The sequence below is a fragment of the Mustela nigripes genome, unplaced genomic scaffold (genome assembly GCF_022355385.1).
Source record: "Mustela nigripes isolate SB6536 unplaced genomic scaffold, MUSNIG.SB6536 HiC_scaffold_76, whole genome shotgun sequence".
Classification (NCBI taxonomy): Eukaryota; Metazoa; Chordata; class Mammalia; order Carnivora; family Mustelidae; genus Mustela; species Mustela nigripes.
This window is the reverse complement of record NW_026739491.1, coordinates 1,975,883-1,998,269: the sequence shown is the minus strand read 5'-3', so window position 1 is coordinate 1,998,269 and position 22,387 is coordinate 1,975,883. Positions and strand designations below refer to the sequence as shown.

At 50.0% G+C, this 22,387-nt stretch overlaps 1 protein-coding gene across 2 annotated transcripts in view; it reads right to left on the bottom strand.

Annotated features, from left to right (window-relative positions):
- LOC132008221 (cryptochrome-2) overlaps positions 1-21,653 on the bottom strand; it is a 36,416-nt gene extending 14,763 nt beyond the window's left edge. The window contains exons 1-6 of one of the 2 annotated variants that reach the window (XM_059386660.1): positions 21,394-21,653; positions 12,829-12,937; positions 9,851-9,993; positions 8,039-8,223; positions 6,967-7,055; positions 934-1,074 (exon numbers count right to left, since the gene is read on the bottom strand). In XM_059386660.1, the coding sequence (XP_059242643.1) occupies positions 934-1,074; positions 6,967-7,055; positions 8,039-8,223; positions 9,851-9,993; positions 12,829-12,937; positions 21,394-21,614 (888 nt within the window). In that variant the 5' untranslated portion in view covers positions 21,615-21,653. Of the gene's footprint in view, positions 1-933; positions 1,075-6,966; positions 7,056-8,038; positions 8,224-8,398; positions 8,511-9,850; positions 9,994-12,828; positions 12,938-21,393 lie in introns of those variants that run through there. The other variant, XM_059386661.1, reaches the window with a different exon arrangement.
- Between the last annotated feature and the right edge of the window lie 734 nt (positions 21,654-22,387).

Here is a 22,387-nt window from a genome sequence, read left to right as displayed (position 1 = left end):
AGTGGCCCAGCGTGCCCGCAGTCTGAAACCCCAGACCCTGGCTGTGGGCACCGGGAACCCAACTCCTCAGGCCTGGCCCACCCTTGCCCTCAAGGGTCCCTGCTTGGCTCCACTTTCTACAGAGTCAAAGGGAGTTTTCCCATCAGTGCATAAAAAATGTTCACTTTAGATTCTGGTTAAATAAGTGATTATGACAGCCTGGATCTGGGGTCTGAAGGAACTGAAAGATCAGCCCAGGCCTCCCTGCAAATAATGACCTTCCTGAAATCCCAAGATTTCAAATTGGCACAGCCACCCCATGGCACCCCATCCTGCTCCAGACAAGGACAGGGACATAGCATGAAACAACACAGATGGAAGGGCGACCTGCTGAAGGTGGACAGTTGGATGTGTCCCTCTCTTTTCCTTCTGGGGGCAGGCACACCACCTTAGGGTTATTGGCCTACAGTCCACAGAGGACAGCCCTGCCTTCAGCCCAGGTCATCTCCTCGTCAGTGGTAGAGAGCAGCGGCTCCCGGACTCCCCGATTACATGCTGCGGACCAGCCCCACAGAGGACTGCTGAGCTCTTCTGCTCAGCACTGGTTCCAGTCCTGCCCTCCCTGCCTCCCAGCCCGAGTGCTTGCCCCCCCATCCACCTGCTCGTGGCAGATCTGCCACCTCGAGGGTCACACCCTGAGCTCAGCTTTTCGGCCCATCCTGCTCTACTTGATAACCTGGAGATTACTTAGATCAGCTGTTTGGGTGGTGCTGGGCTCTGCCACGTCTTGGATGTGGACCCCCCACCTTCTCTGGACCATACACACACGTAAGCACCCCTAGAATCCACAACCCGGTCCCCGCCAACCCTCTGCAGGGTGTCTGACTGGCCCAGAAGGCTGGTCCGCGGGGCTGCAAGTGGGGACAGGGCATGGTGGCCCCGCCGCCCCCTCACCTTTTTATACAGGTCCCACAGGCGGTAGTAGAAGAGGCGGCACGAGAGGCAGCCAAAGCGCAGGTAGGGGCTGAGGCCCGTGGGGCTAGCCAGCAGGGAGTTGGCGTTCATTCGGGGTCTCTCGTAGTTGGCAACCCAGGCCTGCAGCGGGAGGAGAAGGTGAAGAAAGGAAAGGCCTGGACGTTGCAGAGAACAACCCCGAGGTGCTGGCGTACTTGGCGCTTTACTTCGCGGCTCATGGTTACGTGGCTTCTCCCGTGGGGTCTGAACAACCCACTGGGGCAGCACTTATCAGTACCTCCTCTTGAAAATGAACCACGAAGCTCGGTTATGTGGCTCTTCTGGGGTTACAGAGGTGCTAAGAACTAGGGCTGGGGGGACGTAGCTTCCAACTCCAGATTCCATCTCCAGCTGCCAACTTTTTCTTCCTTAACTCCTCACACCCTCTTTCTCCTTGTGATGCCTCCTTCTCAAACTTGACAACTCCGCAGGCCTCCTCCTCCACACTTCCCCACCACCCCTCAATAGACAACTTTCCTTTCTTGCTGAAATGCAAACCTTCAGCTGAAAAACTCAACTCTTAGCCTCCAAATCTGCAAACTCAACTGTGTCCACGCCTCCCCCTCCCCACCGCCTCTCCCTCTCCAGTGATTCTGCCCAAGGCCAAGGCCTCCCCTGGCTCTGAATCCCTCCCCCTTCCTTCCCCTGCACCTTCCATCTCTCCCACTCCAGTTTCCACTCCGGTAACACTGGGCAAATCATGTTGTTTCTTTGAAAACAAAAGAAAAAAAAAAAAAAGGCCCTTTAGGAAGCCAGTGGACCTTTGTTCGGTCTGCTTTCTTCTCTCCAAAGCCCATGTCCCACAGCCAGAGGCACTTCTTGGCTTCTGCCTTCACTGCTCCCCCCAGGCTGGCTCCCACCAGAGCCCCGGTGATCTCCATGCCACGGAGTCCTGCAGGCGTCTGCCTGGCTATTTGTGGACCTCTCAGCACAACTCACCCTACTCCAGCCTCCACACCCTTTGTTCCCTTGGCCTCTGGTCTCCACATGTTCCTGGCTGCCTCCCACATGGCTGGCTGCCTCCCCTCCCAACCCCTTCAGCGTTGGCATCTCAGGGCTCTGTGCTGGGCCCCGACTCAACTGCGTTCCTGGGGAGGCATGTCCAGCACTACAGCTCCCAACACTACCTCCATGCAGGGGATCGACACGTTGGTGGCTCCAGCTCGGACTGATCGGCTCCTGCTTCGCTAGACTCCCAGATCCCTCCAGCCAGCTCCCTGCCAGCAGCTCTGCCTGACCGCCATCCAGGCCCCTCAAAATAAGAGCTTTTGTCTTCAGATCACCCTTCCATGGGCATTCCTCTCTCAGAAAGTGCATGGTCGCCCACTTGGATGCCCAAGCCAGAGGCCTGGCAATCACCTTTTGACTTCCTTGTCACCAAACCCTGTCAATTCTACTGTTCAAATTCTCCTCCGATCTGTCCTTTTCTTCCCAGCCCTCTTGCTACTAACCTGGCTCAGGCTAAAATGTAGACTAGACAACCGTGACAGCCTCCCAGCAGACCTTCCCGCCTCTCTTCTCAGCCCCCTCTAATTCCATCCCCATACTGGGAGCAGGGCAATGGCTCAAGAACACCGTCCTGCACTGGGCTTCCTGTTGCTCTTAGGACAGAGCCCCAATCTTTTTTTTTTTTTAATTTTTTAATAAACATATAATGTATTATTAGCCCCAGGGGTACAGGTCTGTGAATTGCCAGGTTTACACACTTCACAGCACTCACCATAGCACATACCCTCCCCAATGTCCATAACCCAACCACCCTCTCCCTACCCCCTCCCCAGTTTGTTTTGTAAGATTAAGAGTCTCTTATGGTTTGTCTCCCTCCCGATCCCATCTTGTTTCATTTATTCTTTTCCTTCCCCTCAAACCCCCCATGCTGAATCTCTACTTCCTCGTATCAGGGAGATCATATGATAGTTGTCTTTCTCCGATTGACTTATTTCGCTAAGCATGATACCCTCTAGTTCCATCCACGTCATTGCAAATCACTTATAAGTAACCCACTGGGTGAGCCTGTCTTTCTAGCTTCATCTCTTGTCACTCTCTTGTAAGTACCATGCTCTCGCGGCCCTCTGCACACGCAGATCCCTCGGCCTGGAATGTTGTCCTGCTTTTCACTCACCTTCCCCTGGTTACCTCTGACTCTCTCTGCAAGTCTCAACCTAACAGTCCCTTCCTCTTCAGGTAGCCCCTCAGGTGTTGGGTTAAGTGCCTCTGCCAAACACTAGGTATATTTGCCTGCTCACGCCCTTCTGCACCTCCCTCCGAAAGCCTTTTTATGTTAAGTAAAATACACATACGGAAGTAACATGGATGTGTGGCTTAACAAATTATTCTAAGGCAAACACTCATGCAACCATCACCGAAGTTCAAGGACTGGAACTCTGCCAGCCGCCCCAGAAACCTATCCTAGTCACCGTCCCTTCCCGGCCTCACAAGTGACCGCTCACCCAACTTTTATAATAATCACTTCTTTATGTAAAAATGTTGACATTTTTCTAGTTTGGCAAAGCACATCTGGAGGGAGGGCTTTATCTTTTCAGTTACTCCTTGCATTTTTTAGAGGGGTGGAGGAGCAGAGGCAGAGGAAGAATCTTAAGTCGGCTCCATGACCAGCAAGGAGCCGGACTCGGACATTTCACTGACTGAGGCACCTGGGGGCCCCTGTTCCTTGCATTTTTTTTTAAGATTTTATTTATTTATTTGACAGAGAGAGATCACAAGTAGACAGAGAGGCAGGCAGAGAGAGAGAGAGAGGGAAGCAGGCTCCCTCCTGAGCAGAGAGCCCGATGCAGGACTCAATCCCAGGACTCTGAGATCATGACCTGAGCCAAAGGCAGTGGCTTAACCCACTGAGCCACCCAGGTGCCCTGTTCCTTGCATTTTTAAGTGGGGTTTTTTCAACCTCACATGCATCCCTAGGCACTACTGTGTAGCCCTGGCCATCTATGGGACTATGGTGTGTTATTTAAGTTTCTTTTAGTCTACATATTTTCGGTCATTTCTTTCTTTCCCTTGCAGTTTTTTTGGGGGAAGAATCCAGGCCATTTGACATGTACTGATTCTCAAAGTCTGCATTTTGCTGTTTGCACACTCATGGTACACTGCCTGCAAATTGGTGGCTGGTACCAGAGAAAGGAATGGACTCACGTTTGATTCCACAAGGCTGTTGGGGGACAGAATGCCTGCCTAGAGCTCTTTATGGGGTCAACAGTCATTAATGTACAACACGGCATCACTGAAGGCTGCAAAATGCTGCTGTTCTGTCATTCCATTTTCATTTAAAAATGGGGATACTTGGGCGCCTGGGTGGCTCAGTGGGTTAAAACCTCTGCCTTCAGCTCAGGTCATGATCTCAGGGTTCTGGGATGGAGGCCCGCATCGGGCTCTACTCAGCGGGGAGCCTGCTTCTCCCCTCCCCACTTCTCTCTGCCTGCCTCTCTGCCTACTTGTGATCTCTGTCTGTCAAATAAATTTTTAAAAAATGGGGTACTTTATTTTTTTTTAACGATTTTATTTATTTATTTGACAGACAGAGATCACAAGTAGGCAGAGAGGCAGGCAGAGAGAGAGAGGAGGAAGCAGAGAGCCCGATGCGGGGCCCGATCCCAGGACCCTGAGGTCATGACATGAGCCCAAGGCAGAGGCTTAACCCACTGAGCCACCCAGGTGTCTCGAAAAATGGGGATAATTTATAAAGAAATGCTTGCCTTCATCTACTATCTTGGGTAACTGCTCTTCTCCTTCTCCTTGGGTTACCCTAGATCACATGGTTTGTCTCCCCTCTTCGGTGATAGCACTGAATTTTCTTGCAGGGATCCAGCCTTCCCTAATCTCAGCCCAAGTGAGCGAAGTGGAGCTAAGCTCCCCTTCGGACTCTGGGAGCAGGCTCAGGATGCAACTCCAGCCAGGGAGAGCACCCCCCTTCCCCACCCATGGTGACTGAGTCAGGCCAGTGAAAACACTCCTCGGGACTTTTCCAGGAGCTTTTGGGAAAGAGGCACACCACTTCCTCTGGTGCACTAAGCAGATGGAAAATAAGCTGCTGGGGACCACTTTGCCACTGCTGAAGGAAAGCCTACCTGAGAATGAACTAAGCGAGAGGGAAGCAGAGCTCGAGAGATGGAGAGTGCGTCCCCGGTAGCATTCTTCAGACACCTGGGTCCAGCTGCGCCTAAAGGCTACACTTAGACTCTTAGTTATGTGAGTTCAAAAACACCCTTTTCAAAAGTCAGTTTGCAAATACGAACTGATTAATAGAATTTTCTTGCTCTTTGCTCTCCTAACCCTTTGAACTGCTCTTCTCCTCACCCAGAGTACATTGTAATTCCTTGTTTCATGCCTATCATCTGTAATAACCTACTCTCCTGGAGACAGACTCCATACCTGCCTCACCGAGCAGTCTTTCCAGCAGCTAAGCCATCTTGACATGAGTAGATAGATGCTCACTTCAGAGTAAGAAAACGGAAGACTAAAATAAACCTCCTCAGAGCAGCATACACTCCTGCTCACAGCCCCCTTTGCTTCTCCCGGCTGTGTAGGACACAATATTCCCACTGGCCACCAGAGAGTCTGAAGGATCCTAACACAGGGTCCCATGACAAAGCAGACCCTCCAGGGGTACATGGAAAAGGAGCCCTTGACTGGGGACTGAAGGGGCAGCCCTCCACCGAGCGCTTTTAAGGGGGATGATAACCCACAAGGCTGTAAGTTAGTTCTTTTTATTTTTAAAGATTTTTATTTATTTATTTGACAGACAGAGATCACAAGTAGGCAGAGAGGCAGGCAGAGAGAGAGGAAGGGAAGCAGGCTCCCTGCTGAGCAGAGAGCCCGATGCGGGGCTCGATCTCAGGACCCTGAGATCATGACCTGAGCTGAAGGCAGAGGCCTTAACCCTCTGAGCCACCCAGGCGCCCCTGTAAGTTAGTTCTTTATACTTGTCTTACTCTACTCCTGCATTTCGTTTGTCACCTCCACCACTCTGCCTCCTGGCCTGGCCTATGTCCTCAAACTGATATGGAAAGGAAAGCTGGTCCTGCCCATAGCCCTTGGGCATTAGTCTCCTCCTTCTCAGTCGGTGGGGCTGGCTGAAGGTAACATCCAGATAGGGACATCAAGGCCTCTGTGCCTAAGGGAGGTGGGGCTTGTGGCACGTTTTCACTGCTGGTGAGGCACCTCCAGGGCTGGGAAGCATTTTTCCTATGTATCTGCCTATTTTTCCTTGTTCGATAGTTATCACCTGGCTGCTGGGCCAAATGCCTACCTATCTGAGAGTATGAAAGGTTGTGAACTGGTCTACAAACCAGCAACAGTGGGCAGGAAACCAGCAGCTAACTCAGTCACTAGAACCTTCTCTGCTCCTCTAGTTCCATGGTCATGGAAGCCATGTGACACTGTTCAGGAGTGCCTTTGGGTCCTGGGTCTCTTTCCTTCCCTTGCCAATCCCCACTTCGCTGGGAGGTGGGCCATCTGTTCTCTGTGTCCAAACAAATGGAAATCGATCCCTTGGTGCGGACCCAGCAAAAGGTGAGGAGGGGACACATAAACACAAAGAAATTAATCTTACGGACTTCACTGACCAACTACCCTCTTAGTAAGGGGAACCTGAAATCTAGTGTAAGTTCTAGAATCACACAGAACAGGATCTCAGTCTACTACTTCCTAACAGTGTGACCTCAGGCAAGTTACTTACCTTCTCTTAACCTGTCAAAGAAAGAGCTTAACCCCTACCTTGCAGGGATGTTGACAAGACAAAAGGAAACCGTGCAAGTAGGTACTTTATGCAGTGACCAGTATGTGGTTAGCACTCACTGAATGGTAGCTACCATTCCTGCTGTTCCTGCCCCAGGAAGGTTTTTCACTTTTAAGCACTCGGAGCTAAGAGGCACTAAAGGCCATGAAGCTGACCCTCACATCCCCTGCTTCCTGGGTGCTAGCCCCCGAAGTTTTGTGTCCCAGAAGTGGGGGCCATACCTTCCGTTCCAAATGCTTATCCAGCCGGGCCAGAGCTTCTGTCTCTCCTCCTTGCCAAACGGCGGGGCCCAGTCCTTCAGTAGGGAACCCTACGCGAGGAGGAGAAGGTCACAGGACCAGAGGTCAGGCCATTTCAGTGATAGCTCAGCAAGTCTTGGCACCTCGGTACGGTCTTTGAGCTTTGTGGGAACTGAACCATGTGTTCTTGGTGCTGCTGGGGCTCAGATCACCCTAACACTTGGGCATCTGCCAGGCCATCCTGGTTCTCCTTCCCCTGTGACTTTTTTTCCTGTCCTTTCCCTTGTCTTCCCTATCGCAGCCACTCCTCAGTCCAGGCACAAGAGAACAATCCTGTATGCCTGCCCTATCGGGTTGGCTGGCAATGATTGCTGCTTTCAGGTGTGAAAGGATAAGTTTATTTGGGTCAAAAAATGGGGACTAGGGGAGGAAGGGGAGAAAGGGTATAGTCGGGACGCCTGGGGGGCTCAGTGGGTTAAGCAGCTGCCTTCGGCTCAGGTCATGATCCCAGCGTCCTGGGATCGAGTCCCACATCGGGCTCCTTGCTTGGCAGGGAGCCTGCTTCTCCCTCTGCCTCTGCCTGCCACTCTGTCTGCCTATGCTTGCTCTCACTTCTCTCCCTATGACAAATAAATAAATAAAATCTTTAAAAAAAAAAAAAGAAAGAAAGAAAGAGAGGGTATAGTCAGTAACCTGAGGGGCTGACAGACCCCCCCCTTCCAGTGGAAGCAACATTACTTAATTTAGTATTGAGGAGCCCACTGATGCCAGCACTAGACTGCGCCTATTTCTTCTGAGTGAGAAAAGTACAAAAACAGGAGCAGAAATTAGAAACGTAACATTACATATATGAGTAGGAACAGAAAAGACTAGAGAGACATGCTCCAAAATGAGTAGTGGCTATCTCTGGATGGTGGGGTCCTAGTGACTGTTATTTCCATTCCGGTTTTACTGTATCTTCTACATCATGGATAATATGCATCACTTTGACAAAGACAAAAAAATCTGGTCAGTTGTTTTACAAACAAAGGGGCTCTGGGTAGGAAGTACGCACCCAGCTCCTCGAGGGAGGGCACGCCATAGGTGTCATCGTGGTTCTCCTGGATGTCCGCCCGGCAGCTCTCCATCTGCTGGCTCGTCACGGAGCCCACGGGCTTCTTGGGCAGCTCCATGCGGCTGATGATGGCCTGAAAGCGCTTGTAGGTAAGGGGTGGCTTCTGCCCGTTCAGCTCAATGATCCTGGGAATCCCAAAGCACAACTCCCGTCATGCACAAGGCCCTTCATTACAGGTCCCTGCCCACCCAGAAAAGAGCCCAAACTCTGAAGGCTTAGAGGGTGGCTTTCCTCATCCACTTAAGGGTCCCACCCCTAAGTGGAAAGGAAGGGGCAAGGGAGGCTACATCTCCATTTTACCGAGAGGGAAAATGAAGCCCAGAGAGCAGGAGCAGATGCCTCAGGTAATGGAGCAAGGCAGGGCCAAAGCTGGGACTCAATTCCAGGTTCCCTGGTGTCGACGTGGAGTCTCCTAAAGACAGAGACTGACCATATCTCTCTAATCACAGAAAAGTCCCCACTAGCCTTCTTGGTACTCAGCCTGTGTGTCCAAGTCATGGGAATCCCTATGGCACCTTTCTCTCTAACCCAATGTAAGCCTTCAGGAAGTTCTTTGATAAAAGCTGCAAGCATGTTCTTTTGTTGAAAAATCATTGCCTTCTTGGCCCCAATTTATTAGAACAGAGAGGTGGAGAACAGCCTATCCTTCCTGGATCAGAGACTGGGACTGGGGTTAAAAGCAACCACTATTTAATGGGTGTCTGGCAGTTTACAAAATCTGTTCTCACGATCAAGGGGAACAGAGCTGCATTCAGGTAAGAGAAGAAGATACAGGACTGAGGAGGAGAATCAAGGCCGTTTCTACAGAATGCACTGGGGCGGTCTGGATCCAGACACTCAGGGCTCTCCTGTTGGCCAATAGGCAGCTTACGCAAGACCTGGCCGGCTGGGTGAGTTCAATGTGGGGCAATAAGGCCGGCTGCAGCCTCTGCAGCACCTCCCCCCACCTCCCGCACCCGCCAAGTCCTCTGGCACGTGGCTGGAGGAGGAGCTCCATACCCAGCGGCTTCTCCTGAGAACTAGCTCACGTGCAGAGATGTGTGACCTGGCTCCCTGGCAGCCGCTGGGTCCGGGAGAGGGGGGCAGGGAACAGTGACGGCTGCTGGCTTGGCGGCGGCGGCGGCGGCGGCGGCAGCAGCAGCAGCAGCAGCAGCAGCAGGGTGACAGCTCTGCCAGGGAAGGGGAGGAGAGGGTTTCCTCTGCTCTGAAAGCAGAGGCCAATCTCTAGGGAACAAGGCTACTCTGTAGCTACTGGCTCCTGCAGGGAACTCTAGAGCCTCCTGCTCCACAGCTAAATGCATGGCCTGGAAACCCAGATAGCCAGGGAGCCCAGGGAGCTCGTATTAGGTACAGAAACAGCACCTATGAGAACAGAGCTCTGTTGGGAAGGGGCTAACAGGCAGGGTCCACTGAGGTGACAGAACAGCCTTCCAAGAGCAGAACATAAGTAGGAGCATGAGGAGGGGATAGGACAGCAGATTAGGAGCACATCTATGAGGATCCTGTATGGGGATTCTCACTGCTTTCATCCCTCGGCCCTAGGAAGCCTCTTCGCACCCAAACCAGGGAAAGCTCTTTACGATCTGTTCCACAGGCACCCAAATCTGGCCCATTCCCCTCTGGCTTCTAGAAAATGCCATACTTCATGTGCCAGGTGGCTCTGTTGGTAAATCTCCCAGAGTTCTGTTCAGCAGGGGCCGAAACCACCAACTCCCACAATTGGCAACCTGACCCTTGGGACCCAAGTCTTACTTGTCCAGATCATAGAGAGTATGAGAGTTCTCAGTCACCACCTCCACACCGGCCTCCTTGGCCATCTTCATGATGGCTGCATCCCGTTCTTTCCCAAAGGGTTCGGAGTCATATTCAAAGGTCAAGCGGGTCACCCCCCATTCCTGTGGGGAGAGAATCTATTATGCTAAGCACTGTCTGGGGAGGAGAATGCAGCTGAGGACTCAGTTCCTTCCTGGGAAGAAAGGAGTCTAGAGACCAGTCAGAATGGGCTACAGAACAAACTAGTGACAGAGATTTCTTTTTTTCCCCACCGACCCCTAGTGACAGAGATTTGAACTAGAAAGCAAACAATCTGAGATTCCCAAGGGTTGAGGAAGCCTTTGAGGTGAGGCCCCCAGCATGGCAAGAGTGGAGCCTGAGGCTAGTGGAATCAAGAGAGAGGTGGGTAGCCCCGTACATTTGCTGTGTCCCTGGGGTAGGAGAATGCAGCAGAAGACTATAAATACAATGCTCCCAGGGGAGCCGCTAGTCCCAGAAAGCAGCACTGAGTCACTGGCAGAGACAGTGGGGGAAATGATCACTGCCTCCCTCCTGCCCAGCATGCCTTTCCCAGAGCTCTTCAGAGCCCTACACACTTCTGGCTTAGTTTTCTTGGCAGACTTGTGCTATGTGAAGTGTCCTAATGGTTTCCATAGAAACACTCCCGAGGCCAGTAGCAAACAGAGCTAACAGGCTCTAGCTCTCAGAAAAGTTGGGGAAGGAGATACAATCCTTAGTCCAGAGGTCAGAGAAATCAGACCAGAAGGGCCACATATTAAAGAAGAAGGGAATTCTTTTCCAAGCCATTAGTCTTTTCTAGTAGAATATTTTAGATTTCCTTGCAATGCTGGGAGAAAGCTGGCCTAGTAAAAGGTTGTACAGATAACCCACAAAAAGCCCTAGAACATGACTAGCAAGAAGAAAACCACATTCCAACCCAAGTCTCTGGTCAAGGTCCCTTAATTCTCTAAACTCCTAGGGCAAATGTCCTGGACCTAACTCAGTCCTGTCCTGAGCAGGGCTGGCTATCCCTCATCCTGGATAATGGGACTAAGCATTTATTGAGCCCTTACTAAGAGCCAAGTTCCATGCTTAGAAATTCATATAGATGACATGGTCAGAAACTCATAAATCGGTGAATAATAATAAAAATATTATTAGATGCCATCTTCTCCAAGTAGCTTCCCTTGGCCTTCGCTTTCCATAGGGTTCTCCCGCATCTTGCCCTTTTCCCACCACTGTGTTTACCATATGGCAGTGAAGTTGCCCATTACTTGCCTGTTTCCTCCATTAAGAGTGTGAACTCTCAGTGCAGAAACCATGTTGTCTCATCATTACCCTAGTACCTCACTGGGGGCCTAGGACATAGTAGAAGCTCAATAAATATATGGTAGTCGTATCTGCAGGGACACGTTGCAAGGCCACCAGGGAGGCCTGCAGCTGCAGACAGTACTGAACCCCACACAGAGCGCTTTGTTTTTTCCTGCACATACTTACTTATGACAAAATTTAATTTATAACTTAGGCACAGGAGATTAACAAGACTAGTAATAATAGAGAACAATTATAAAACACACTGTAATAAAAGTTATGTGAATGTGGTCACTCTTTTAAAACACCCAGTCTTGCACCTTACACTGTACTGTGATGAGAGGAAGCGAGAGGGACACAGGTGTTAGGACACAGTGTGAAGCTAATAAGGACCTTCTGACTCTATGTCAGGAGGGGGATCATCTGCTACCAGACTCCAGGTGACAGCGGATAATGGAAACCGCAGAAAGATACGGGGAGAGAGTCGTTATATGCTGGACGACTGAATAAATGATCGATCTGTACCTCTGGGCTGTTACTGGTTGGCCTCTGAGGTGCTAGGAGGAGAGGGAGAGACAAAGCAGAGGGTGAAGACTGGCAAATGTGTTTAATGGTGTGCAGGTTAAAAGCCCAAATCTGGAGCCAGAGAGCCCGGGCTTGAATCTTAGACCATCAGCTCTGGGCTTCACGACCCCAGAGTTATTGTTCCCTCATCTGCAGAACAGGGACAGCAGCACATACCTCTACGGGCTGCTGTGAGAATTCATGTATTTAAAGCACTCACTCAGAACGGCTCTTGACTCCTAGTCTGCCCTCAGAGAACACTGGCTATTTTCAGCACTATGTGATTTCAATGTATGTGTCTGTGTGGGGAGTTTGGGGAAGTGAAGTGAATGATGAAAGATTTCCTAAGCTGCTTGCCTTGACATCAGATCTTCCCTCTGGTCTTTTCCCCCAGGAAAGGCAGGGAAAGGAGCTGGGCCGGAAAGGGGCATGAAAACGATCCCGCACTGCTGAGGACGAGGAGAGACTGTCCCAGAGCCCTCTGTCCACAAGCACTTTTGCCTCTGGGTCTTAAAGTGTGCTTTATCAAGAAAAGGGTTGGAGCAGGCGGTTGGGCGGGGGGTGGGCTGGCTACCTGGTAGGACAGACAGAAGCCTATATTGTACCCAAGTGAAGATTTTATCAACATTTGCCCCAGGGTTGCGGGGGGAAGCAGGGAGTTCCCTCAAAAAGGTTGATTTTTTCCCCCAATAAACAGAGCATAGCAAGACAGGAAACACCCCGTGCTAAAAAGGAAATCTCGTCCTCAAGCTCCTGGCATAGGAAGAGCCCTAACAAATCTCATTGGCTCGAGCCAAGAAAACATCTGAGGAAGCCAGTGGCATCAGGGGAGGAGTAACTTGCCCCATCCCCTGTCTGGACTGAGCTGGGAACCTTCCAACAAGACACTGGTTTCAGAGAATTTCTTCCTTAACCCAGTTTCCATTCTAAGTGGGCAAACTGATCAGCTTCGCTCCCAACTTCCCTACAGACCAGTGCTGCCTGGTTCCATTTTCTGAGTCAGAACATCACCTCATTCAGTCTGTGGGGGAAAGTCCAGAGAACAGAATCTCCCCGTCTTCTCTAGGACTTGGCACACTTACCTTGAATAGTCTTGGGAATACATCGGCTGGCTGTCCCCGGACTACAAACAGGCGAGAGTTCAGTTTCCTTAAACTTGTATCCAAATCTTCCAGAGACTGAAGTAAGAACCTGCGGAGCCCACACAGGCCTTTTAGTGATAATGTTAGAAGAGGCAGTCTTTTTCCTGCCAGAGCAGGGAGATGCTGGTGCATCATTAGTACGGTCCTCCAGCCAGGACATGGTGGGGGATCAGCACTGCCTCCACTGAAATTCTGGCTTGGCCACTTCCTAGCTGCATGACTTTGGGCAGTTACTTAACCTATTTAGCTTTTCTTTCTTTCTTTCTTTCTTTTTTTTTTTTTTTCCTAATCTGTAACATGGAGTCGATGTTAGCACCTATCTCCTAGGATTGCTAAGAAAGGAAAATCAAACCGTGGCACAGTAGCCTGAGGTCCTGCTAGGGAGGAACAGGACTGCCCCGGCAAAGCCAATCTACCTTGGTCCACCTTGCCTCTCTGTAACCCTGCCTCGGGCTGCACAGACGTCTACTGCTACAGCCCCACAGCCTGGGCTGGGTCCCCAGGTCCCATGGTTTTGTTTGGCAGGGGGGTGGGGGGCTCATTCTCCAGGGCTCTGGCCACCAGATTCTCATCCCAAGAGAGAGAAAGCCTTAGAAGGTACATCTCTATAGGATATCCTCACATGCTTTTGGGGGTGGGGGCTGGGGTGGGCACCCCCAGGTACTTAAGAGGCCTAGCCTTAAGAACTGGATCACTGTGGAAAAGGAAATAGCATTTGCTGAGTGGCTTTGGTGTTTTATTTATTTATATTTGACCACAAACATTTATCTACTGTTCAGTTAGGCACAACCACCTCTCTGAGAAATCTAACAGTACCTTTTTGTGACATGTGTTTTATTAAAAAAAATTTTTTTTAAGTTTATTTATTTTTTTAAAGTAATCTCTACACCCAATGTGAGGCTCAAACTCACAACCCCAAGATTAAGAGTCACAGGCTCTACTGATTGAGCTAGCCAGGTGCCCCTGACGTGTTTATTTGTTGGTTTGTTTGAAAAGATTTTATTTTTAAGTAATCTTTACACCCAATGTGGGGCTCAAACTTACAACCCCGAATCAAGAGTCACATGCTCAGGGTGCCTGAGTGGCTGAGTCAGTTATGTGTCTGACTCTTGATTTTGCCTCAGGTCATGATCTCAGGGCTGTGAGGTTGAGCTCCAGGCCCTGTGCAGAGCCTGTTTAAGATTCTCTCTCTCAGGGCGCCTGGGTGGCTCAGTCAGTTAAGTGTCTATCTTCAGCTCAGTTTCATGCATGGACCCACAGTCCTGTGCTGGGCTCCCTGCCTACCAGGGAGTCTGTTTCTGCCTTTCCCTCTGCACCTCCGCTTCCCCACTCACGCTCTCTCTTGTGCTCTCCCTCACGATCGCTCTCACATAAATAAAATCTTAAAAAAAAAAAAAAAGATTCTTTGTCTTTCTTCCTCTGCCCCTCTTCACTTCCCCGCCTCTCTAAAAAAAAAAAGTTGCATGCTCTACCCACTACCCACTAAGCCAGCCAGGCACTCCAACATGTGTTTTATTTTTAAAATTTTTAAATTAAATGAAATTAGCATTTTAAACAGATAATTATGTAATTCAAATTCAAGTTATAAAAAGGTACATGGTAAAAAGTCTCCCCTTTATCCATCAGGAATTTAATTCCCCTCCCCAGAGTCAAACAGTGTCATCAATGTTATTATCTATCTGCTTATGCTTTTTAAGCATGTTTTCTTTTTAATTCTTTCAATACATTTTGAAGGGAAATGCTGTCTTCATTTTATAGATGAGTAAAATCAAACACGGAGAGGATGATTAATTTGCTTAAGGACATAATTATTAAGCGACAAAGCTGTGATCAGAAGCTGTGCCCCACCTCTAAAGCCTTTTTTTTTTTTTTAAGATTTTATTTATTTATTTTATAGACAGAGATTACAAGTAGTCAGAGAGGCAAGCAGGGAGAGAGGAGGAAGCAGGCTCCCCGCTGATCAGAGAGCCTGATGGGCTGATTGATCCCAGGACCCTGAGACCATGACCTGAGCCGAAGGCAGAGGCTTTAACCCACTGAGCCACCCAGATGCCCCCACCTCTAAAGCCTTTCAGTGGCACACCAGACAGGACTCAGGGGCTGAGATTCCACCAGACCTCAAGTGTTTGGAACCCCCTTCTGACCACCACAAACCTGAGTATAGGTAATCCACGCACATTTGGAACTTCTGCAGGAACTAAGCCCTGACAGGTCGGCCTGGTTCATAGACACCCCTGCTATCTACACTTCGCCATCTCCCACCCATCTCTGTCAACCACGGAAATCACTAGATTTTATTTTGAACACAATGAAGCCCTGTGCCACCTCTACAGCACATCGCACCCCCTGACTGCTGCAGACTTACAGGAGCAGCTCCTGTTCCCAGGCTGCCACCTAGAACCAGTCCCTGCTGCTGTCTCTGACGTCAATAACGTGACACTCCCACGGCAGCGAATGCCACAGACCCACATTCCAGCAGGAGCTGAGTCCCACGCTTAGCCCAAAGCATCCTGCTAGCCTGCACAGACTCTCCAGGAGAGGCGGAGATGGGAGACTGTGGCTTTCTGAAACCACCAGCTCCGCCTCTGTGACTTCGTTTTTGAGAAACTGACACCGTCAGAAAAGGAAAGCGAAGCCGGGAGTGACGGGAGTGACGCACTTGCACCTGTGTTGGCCTCCTCCCAGGCCACACTGTTCTTCTCCAGAGGAAAAGAGGAGAGACCTCTGTGAACAGCCTCCTTCCACCTGAAACCTGGGTTCTGCTGGGGAGAATGCCTGGATGTAACTGGCAACTTAAATTCCAACTTAAATTCAGGGCACAGGGTCCTCCGTCCAAGGCTATCAGGAATGTCCCTGCCATGCACGCTGGTCTCCACCCTCACAGGCCACCAGGCTGCATAGGTTTTCAGTCTGAAGCTATAAATAAGACTGACATGCACACGAGAGCTAGGATCCAGCTGCCTCCCCAGAGCTTTATTTCTAGACCTCATTTACTAAAAGGAGAAATTCCGAAGTAAGCGTCTCTGAAGCACGGTAAGTCAGATAACCCCGGGAGAGCCCTTTTCTTCTTTGACTTCTCAAAGTCTACAGCTGAGGCTGGAAGCAAAAGGCCCAACTCTGAACTCTGCAACCAAATGACAGTAATGATAACAGCAACAACTAACATTTTTTAAAAGATTATTTATTTATTTATTTGACAAAGAGAGAGAGAGAGAGATCACATGTAGGCAGAGAGAGAGAGAGAGAGAGGAAGAAGCAGACTCCCTGCTGATCAGAGAGCCTGATGCAGGGCTCGATCCCAGGACCCTGGGATCATGACCTGAGCTGAAGGCAGAGGCTTTAACCCACTGAGCCACCCAACAACTAACATTTAAAGCCACCCAACAACTAACATTTAATCAGCATTTGCAATGAACTGAACACTAGTCTACTTATTTTATATATGTTATCTCATTTCCTTCATGAATAGATCTGGGACATAGATACTATGATTATTCCCATTTCATAGATGTGGAGACGAAGGCACAGAGTTATCAAGTAATTTTCTAGTAAATGGCCACTGTTCAAACCAGGCAGTGTGGCTCAGCATCTGCATTCTTAACCACCAGCCTCCACTGCTTGACCAGAACTTACTGCCTGAGCACTGAGGCTGTGCTGTCCAGTACGCAGCCATCAAAGAGAACCGCAGCCAATGCCTTTGCCCCCAGATCCTTGCTCCTCTGAGGCTCAACAGCGGTAAATCACCCAGAAGCTTGTTGAAATGCAGAATTTCAGACCTCCAGGATAGGAATCTGCATTTTAGCAAACTGGTGATTTCGTGCACACTAAAGTTTCACAAGCACTATTCTAGGAAACTTCACTTCACTTCTAGCTTCTGTTTATAAATTGCTTTTCTTTGCTTCTAATTTGTTTCTACTAAATTTTCTCTCTTTGAGATTCTGGTTTCTGCCTCTTCTTTGGTGCTCTAGATATGATCTGTTACTTCCAACTTCCCTTTTGAGTCCAGCCCTACTGGGCTTTTTCAAAAAGGAGGCTTAAGGATTGCCCCCATAAAAGGCAACAGGCCCCTGGGAGCCCCAGCCCTAGGCAGCCAGAGAAAGAGAAGCCACTGCTATGGTGCCTTGACTGCCAGGTGACAGTTTGGCGTAACACCAAAGAAACAGAAGCAGCGCTGCTATGGGGTCAATGCTCGCTGGGGCAGGTGGGTACATTCTTTCACTGGAGAGAATTGTGGGCCTTTTGCCCTCCTTTAGAGCCCTCCTCTCCACATGGCCAGTTTCTCTTTACTCCAGTGAGGGTAGACTCTAAAGAAAACTGGCCTGGGCATTGGAGATGGTGGCATTTAGGGCTGGCAGCTCACTCTTGGCAGCTCCAAGCTGAGCTCACATGGCCAAAATTCAGAGCACACGGTCCTGTGCGAGCAGTTAAAGCTCACCCTTAGGATTAGACAACATGTGCAACTGAATTACATTATGTAAGTGCTCTGGAGCTAGAGGCACACAGCACTAGAGAAGACCAAACAGGGATTTCCAAAAATACAGAAAGGACTCTGTCATTCAGGCACTCCACGGGGCTAGCTAGCCCTTTAGAATAAGACAGGCAGATCTTTAGAGAAGACCTTCCCTAGAGATGGCAGATTCTGTGTTGAGGAATGCTTTGCTGTTCATAGGAGAAGGGAGGACACTACTGAACTCTTTTTGGATCCAAATTGCCCTTGACCAAGTTTCTCTGCATCAAGCCAAGATTATCTAACTATATGATGATGTCATAGGCTGGCCCAGACTGGCTATGTAGGATATTAATAGAAATTAATTTATCTAAGTAAGACAGCATAAGCCCCATGGAAAAGGATGACTTAAACTCACAATCCATAGCAGGGATTGATCTCTAAGTATCACTCACTTAAAAACAGATTTATTCTTTCCTAATTTCAAAGAAAAAGATGAAGATTTTCCTCCCCTTTCAGCACATGGAAACGTTCCTCAGCAGCAGAACAGCGAAATGACTCTCTTGAGTACCTGGGTGAACAGCTCAGAGAAACTTTGATTTCTTCCCCAATAGACTACAGTTCTCAATCCCCTGCTTGCTGACCGAGACCCGACCAAATCGACATTCTCTCAGTGACTAGCTCCCAGCACTGGGATGAGAGACACATTGTTCTCACCAGGCATACTGGAGTTCCTAGTTCACCTCATTTATTAACTCTGAGCTATATGGCCTAATATTTCTACCAATTCCTCCTGTCCTGGAAGCTCCTGAATGCACAGGCAGCACAGAGCTAGGGAGAAAATGATGTAAATGAAGGGTGCAATAAATTACTGTCAACACCAGTCGAAGCTGCAGGAGCAAGAGGAAGGCAATGAAAACCCACACTGAGTACCATTTTGAAATTTAGAAGCTGATCACCCCCGCCCCCTGCCTTTTGGGTGGTTCTTACTGCAGTACCTCCTTCCACATAGAGCAAATTTGGGGGAGGTGGGGCTCGGAAAAATGGCAAAGGGCTTAGCCAACTAGTGCTTGACAAAAAAGTCCTGAGGCTCACTGAGCTACAATTAGCCCATCAGCTTCCCACTACCACCAAGGCAAGGAGTATGCCAGCCTTTCTGCTCTGCTAATATACATATTTCTTGGTTGCCTTTCTCTGTCCTCTTTGACTTTGGAAAGTGCTATGCATGGTTATTTTAATCGGATTCATCTGCTGAAAAATGCTGTGCAGGAGCTAGCGTAAGAAGTGCAGGAGGAAGACATCTGAGATCTTGATTACCCCCAACCTCTTGCAGATGGTCCATGACCCACCCTTTCTAGGGAGGCTTCTCAGAGGCAGCAACTGACATATCTGCAGAGCTAGGATGTTGTGCTGCAGCACACTTGTCTCAGATCACTCCCAGTTCAGACACAGCCACCGAAGATTACAAAGACTGTAGTTATGGGAGGTACAGCTCGCTCTGTCACTCCTGCAAACCCCAAATGTGTGTCAAACAGTCGCAGCTCTGCCCTGAGTCTGATCGTGGGAGCAGAGTATGGTGGGGGTGGCAGCAGCGGGTCTGTTTCCAGGCCCAGAAGCAGTTAATCATATTTGATCTGTTTTGTGTTTTTTCACCCCTTTCTTCTGAATGCCAAAGCTAATTAGCCTCCCTGGCAAAGCACTGCAACCCATTTCCCAAGCTGTCAGGCTCAGTCCAGTCCAGTGCTTCTCAGGCTTCATCGCACATGAGAGCTTTAAAAAGCCATAGCCTAGACCCATTAAATCAAAACTGGGGGAGGACGGAGTCAGGCATTTTTTAAAGATCCTTTAGCGATTCCCATGATGCTGCTCTAGTCCGTCTCCTATTTTATTTATTTCGTGGTATTTAGTTCTGCTAAATTATGGTTGTTTACTTGTCTCCCTCTACTAAAATGCAGGCTCTAGGAGCTCTGGACACAACTGCTTGTTCACTGCTGTGTTCTAGCAACGCCCAGATCAGTGACTGGCAGATACTAGGCACCCATTAAATCATTGTTCAATTAATATCTACATTCTTACATGGCCTCTGACTTTAGGATTTGACTAAGGCATCTGAGCTGCCACATTCCTTTGTCTCCTTCACTTGCTCAAAGGCACAGTCACAAAAGAGAGACCCATAAAAATCCATAAACACGTAGCAAACCTGAGTTTAATCAGCAACAGAGGTTTTGTTGTTCATTTTTTAAAAGATTTTTATTTATTTGACGGACAGGGATCACAAGTAGGCAGAGAGGCAGGCAGAGAGAGGAAGGGAAGCAGGCTCCCGAGCCAAAGGCAGAGGCTTTAACCCACTGAGCCACCCAGGCGCCCCTTGTTCATTTTTAATCTCCACTATCACAAACGTGCAGGTAGGCCTATGCAATGTCCCCCCAACCCTGGTAAAACAAAACCAAACCTCTTTCATGAGAATGTAACAAGCAAGTAGTCAGATTTATTTACTCTGCTCTAATTGGCACACTGCCATAAACAGAGGGCAAAGTCTAAGGCTTGGTTTAATGTCCATGCTAGGGATGGCCATTTTGAAGATGTTTGTCAAATCCAACCTCCTATCTATAGAAACTGGAGCACAGGCAGAGCAATAGAGCAGCCCGAAAACTGTGTGGGCAGGCTCTCCACAGGACTATCTTTAGTTGTTCTCTCTATATAAATGGGGCAGGAGGGGGCATTTAATAGACCCACTGCTAGGGGCACTCACTTTCCTAGCAGGGCACACACCTCCGGGAGGAAAAGAATGGCGTATTGATAGCTACCATATCCTGGAAATAACGCTGCCCATCAGTGCAACGTTGGGCAGGCAAATATCACCCAGAACAATGCAAACAAACCAAAGGACAGCTGCGAGGTGTTTTAAAGAGAGAAGGGTACAGGATGTTTCAAAACGCCTTGGTTTTAAACACACTGTTTACAGAGAAAGGACATCAGCTACCTATCTGTTAATCCTTTTCCATGATTCTGTTGACTGCATCTCCTGGGAATCATCAAAGAAGGATCTTCTTGATTATCACAGCTCTCCTGCTCCCTAACCTCAGGCAGTGTAATCCCTAGTGGCTCAACTGTCCTTTAAAATCAATCTCAGGAGAACAGGAGGAAGGAAGTGATACTTTGGTTTCTTTACCTTTCTTTTTTTCTTTCGTTCTCTCTCTCTCTTTTTTTTAACTAGTGAGCTCATAGCTAGCAGTTGAGGGAATTCTTCAAAATGGGTTTAAGTACTACTCTCTAGCTCAGGACACAAAGTTCCTCTAACTGGACAAGCCCTTGGGGTCTTCATAATAAAAGGGCAGAGGGCACCTGCCTTGTCTAATGCTAATTCAGGTCTCGAGACACCTCCAGAGGCAGGAAGGTCTTGGTAGAAGGAAACCAGGATGGGTGAAAAGATGGATTCAAACAAACCAGAAGCTTACAGATGACCTTCGGGAGCCCAGCAACAGCCTCTTTTCTCGAAGAATGCCAGAAGCACCCGCTGTGCTACCAACTCAGAAACCCAGAAACCCGTCCCTGTCCTCCCATCCCAGGATCTCCTTTCTTCCGCTCCCTGAGCACACCCCGAAGAGCCATAGACCAGGAGTCCCTGCTTTGCCACTCCCTGACTCAAGTCCTCCGGCAGGCCCACTCTGCGGCTCTAGGCCTCAGGAGTTCCACCTGTACAATGGGGAGTATGATCTCTGGTCAAACCACAGGAATGCTGTGAGCCCCCAAGGGACTAATACACAGTGCAAACGCGCTCTGTCAGAGGTGGAGCCCTGGCCCAGGCCCTGGCCCACCCAGGCCATTACCAAGATGACTAACCGCTTCCCTCGTCCCGGCTTCTCCCCTCTGGAGGCCCGGCTCCGTCTCCCTGGCTCACCTCCTCAGGACGGGATTTTCCGGCCCTGGGACCTGGTGGGGTGGAGGGGGCAGAGCTTCCCTCTCTGTAGGGCGGGGGCGACCAGGGCTGTTCGCCGGGCGCCCTCGAGGCCAGGCCGCTCCCCTTGGGCCCACGACCCCGCTCCGGGCCCCCTTACCTCCATCGGTTGATCCCCACTGAGGAGGAGGCCGCGAACCACGGGTCCAGGATGTAAACGCAGCGCACGCAGCGCGCCCCACGCACGGCCGCCAGCAGCGCAGGGTTGTCGTGGAGCCGCAGCCCTTTGCGGAACCAGTGCACCGAAGAGGCGCCATCCACTCCGGCTGCCGGCGCCGGGGCCGGGGCCGCCGCTGCCGCCGTCACCACAGCCGCCGCCATCACCACTCTGACTGCTCAGGCCTCCGCCGCTCCGCCCCCGTCGGCCTCGCGGGCCCCGCCCCCGGGCCGCCCAGTGACCTACGACGCCGCCGCTCCTCTCTGTGGCCCCACCCCCAAGGCCCTGGAGCGCCCCTGCCATTGGCTGGGAGCCTCCCACCGGGCGATTGGCCCAGCAACGCGGAGTCCGGCCCCGCCCCCTCACGTTCCCACCATGTGTCGGTCGGGGAGAGGAAGCGGCGGGCTGGGCTGGTGACGCAGGTTGCCTATGCCTTCCGAAGTCTGGGCGTGGAAGGAGTCTCGAGGGACGGAGGATCTCTTACAGGCGTCCTGTCCTAAGCCTGTCACTGGAAGCTGTCTGGGCTGGTGGGGGTTGCTGCGACTCCAGCCAGTGACCTAACCAGCATCATCCACTTCTGCCTCTAGGCTGGGATATCCTCCGCAACATTCTACTACGGCTACTATTTATTCAATGCATTTTATATAGCAAGCAACGGGATAATATCCTTACATAGACTATCTCACTTACTATTCTTAACCTGGTTACGTTCACTCAACAGATCCCAGTGAAAGAACTGTTATTATTCTCAGTTTAGATACAGAGGAATCTGAGGCTGCCACAGCTTGAGTGACTTGTTCTGTATCAGAAAGCTAATAAGAGGATCCCACCGACTAGGCAGAATCTGAAGCTTCTGCTTTTATCCACAAAGCTGTACTGTTATCTGCATAGAGCTCCTTGGCATTTCAAAGTGGCAAAGTCTAAAGAGGGAGGAGTG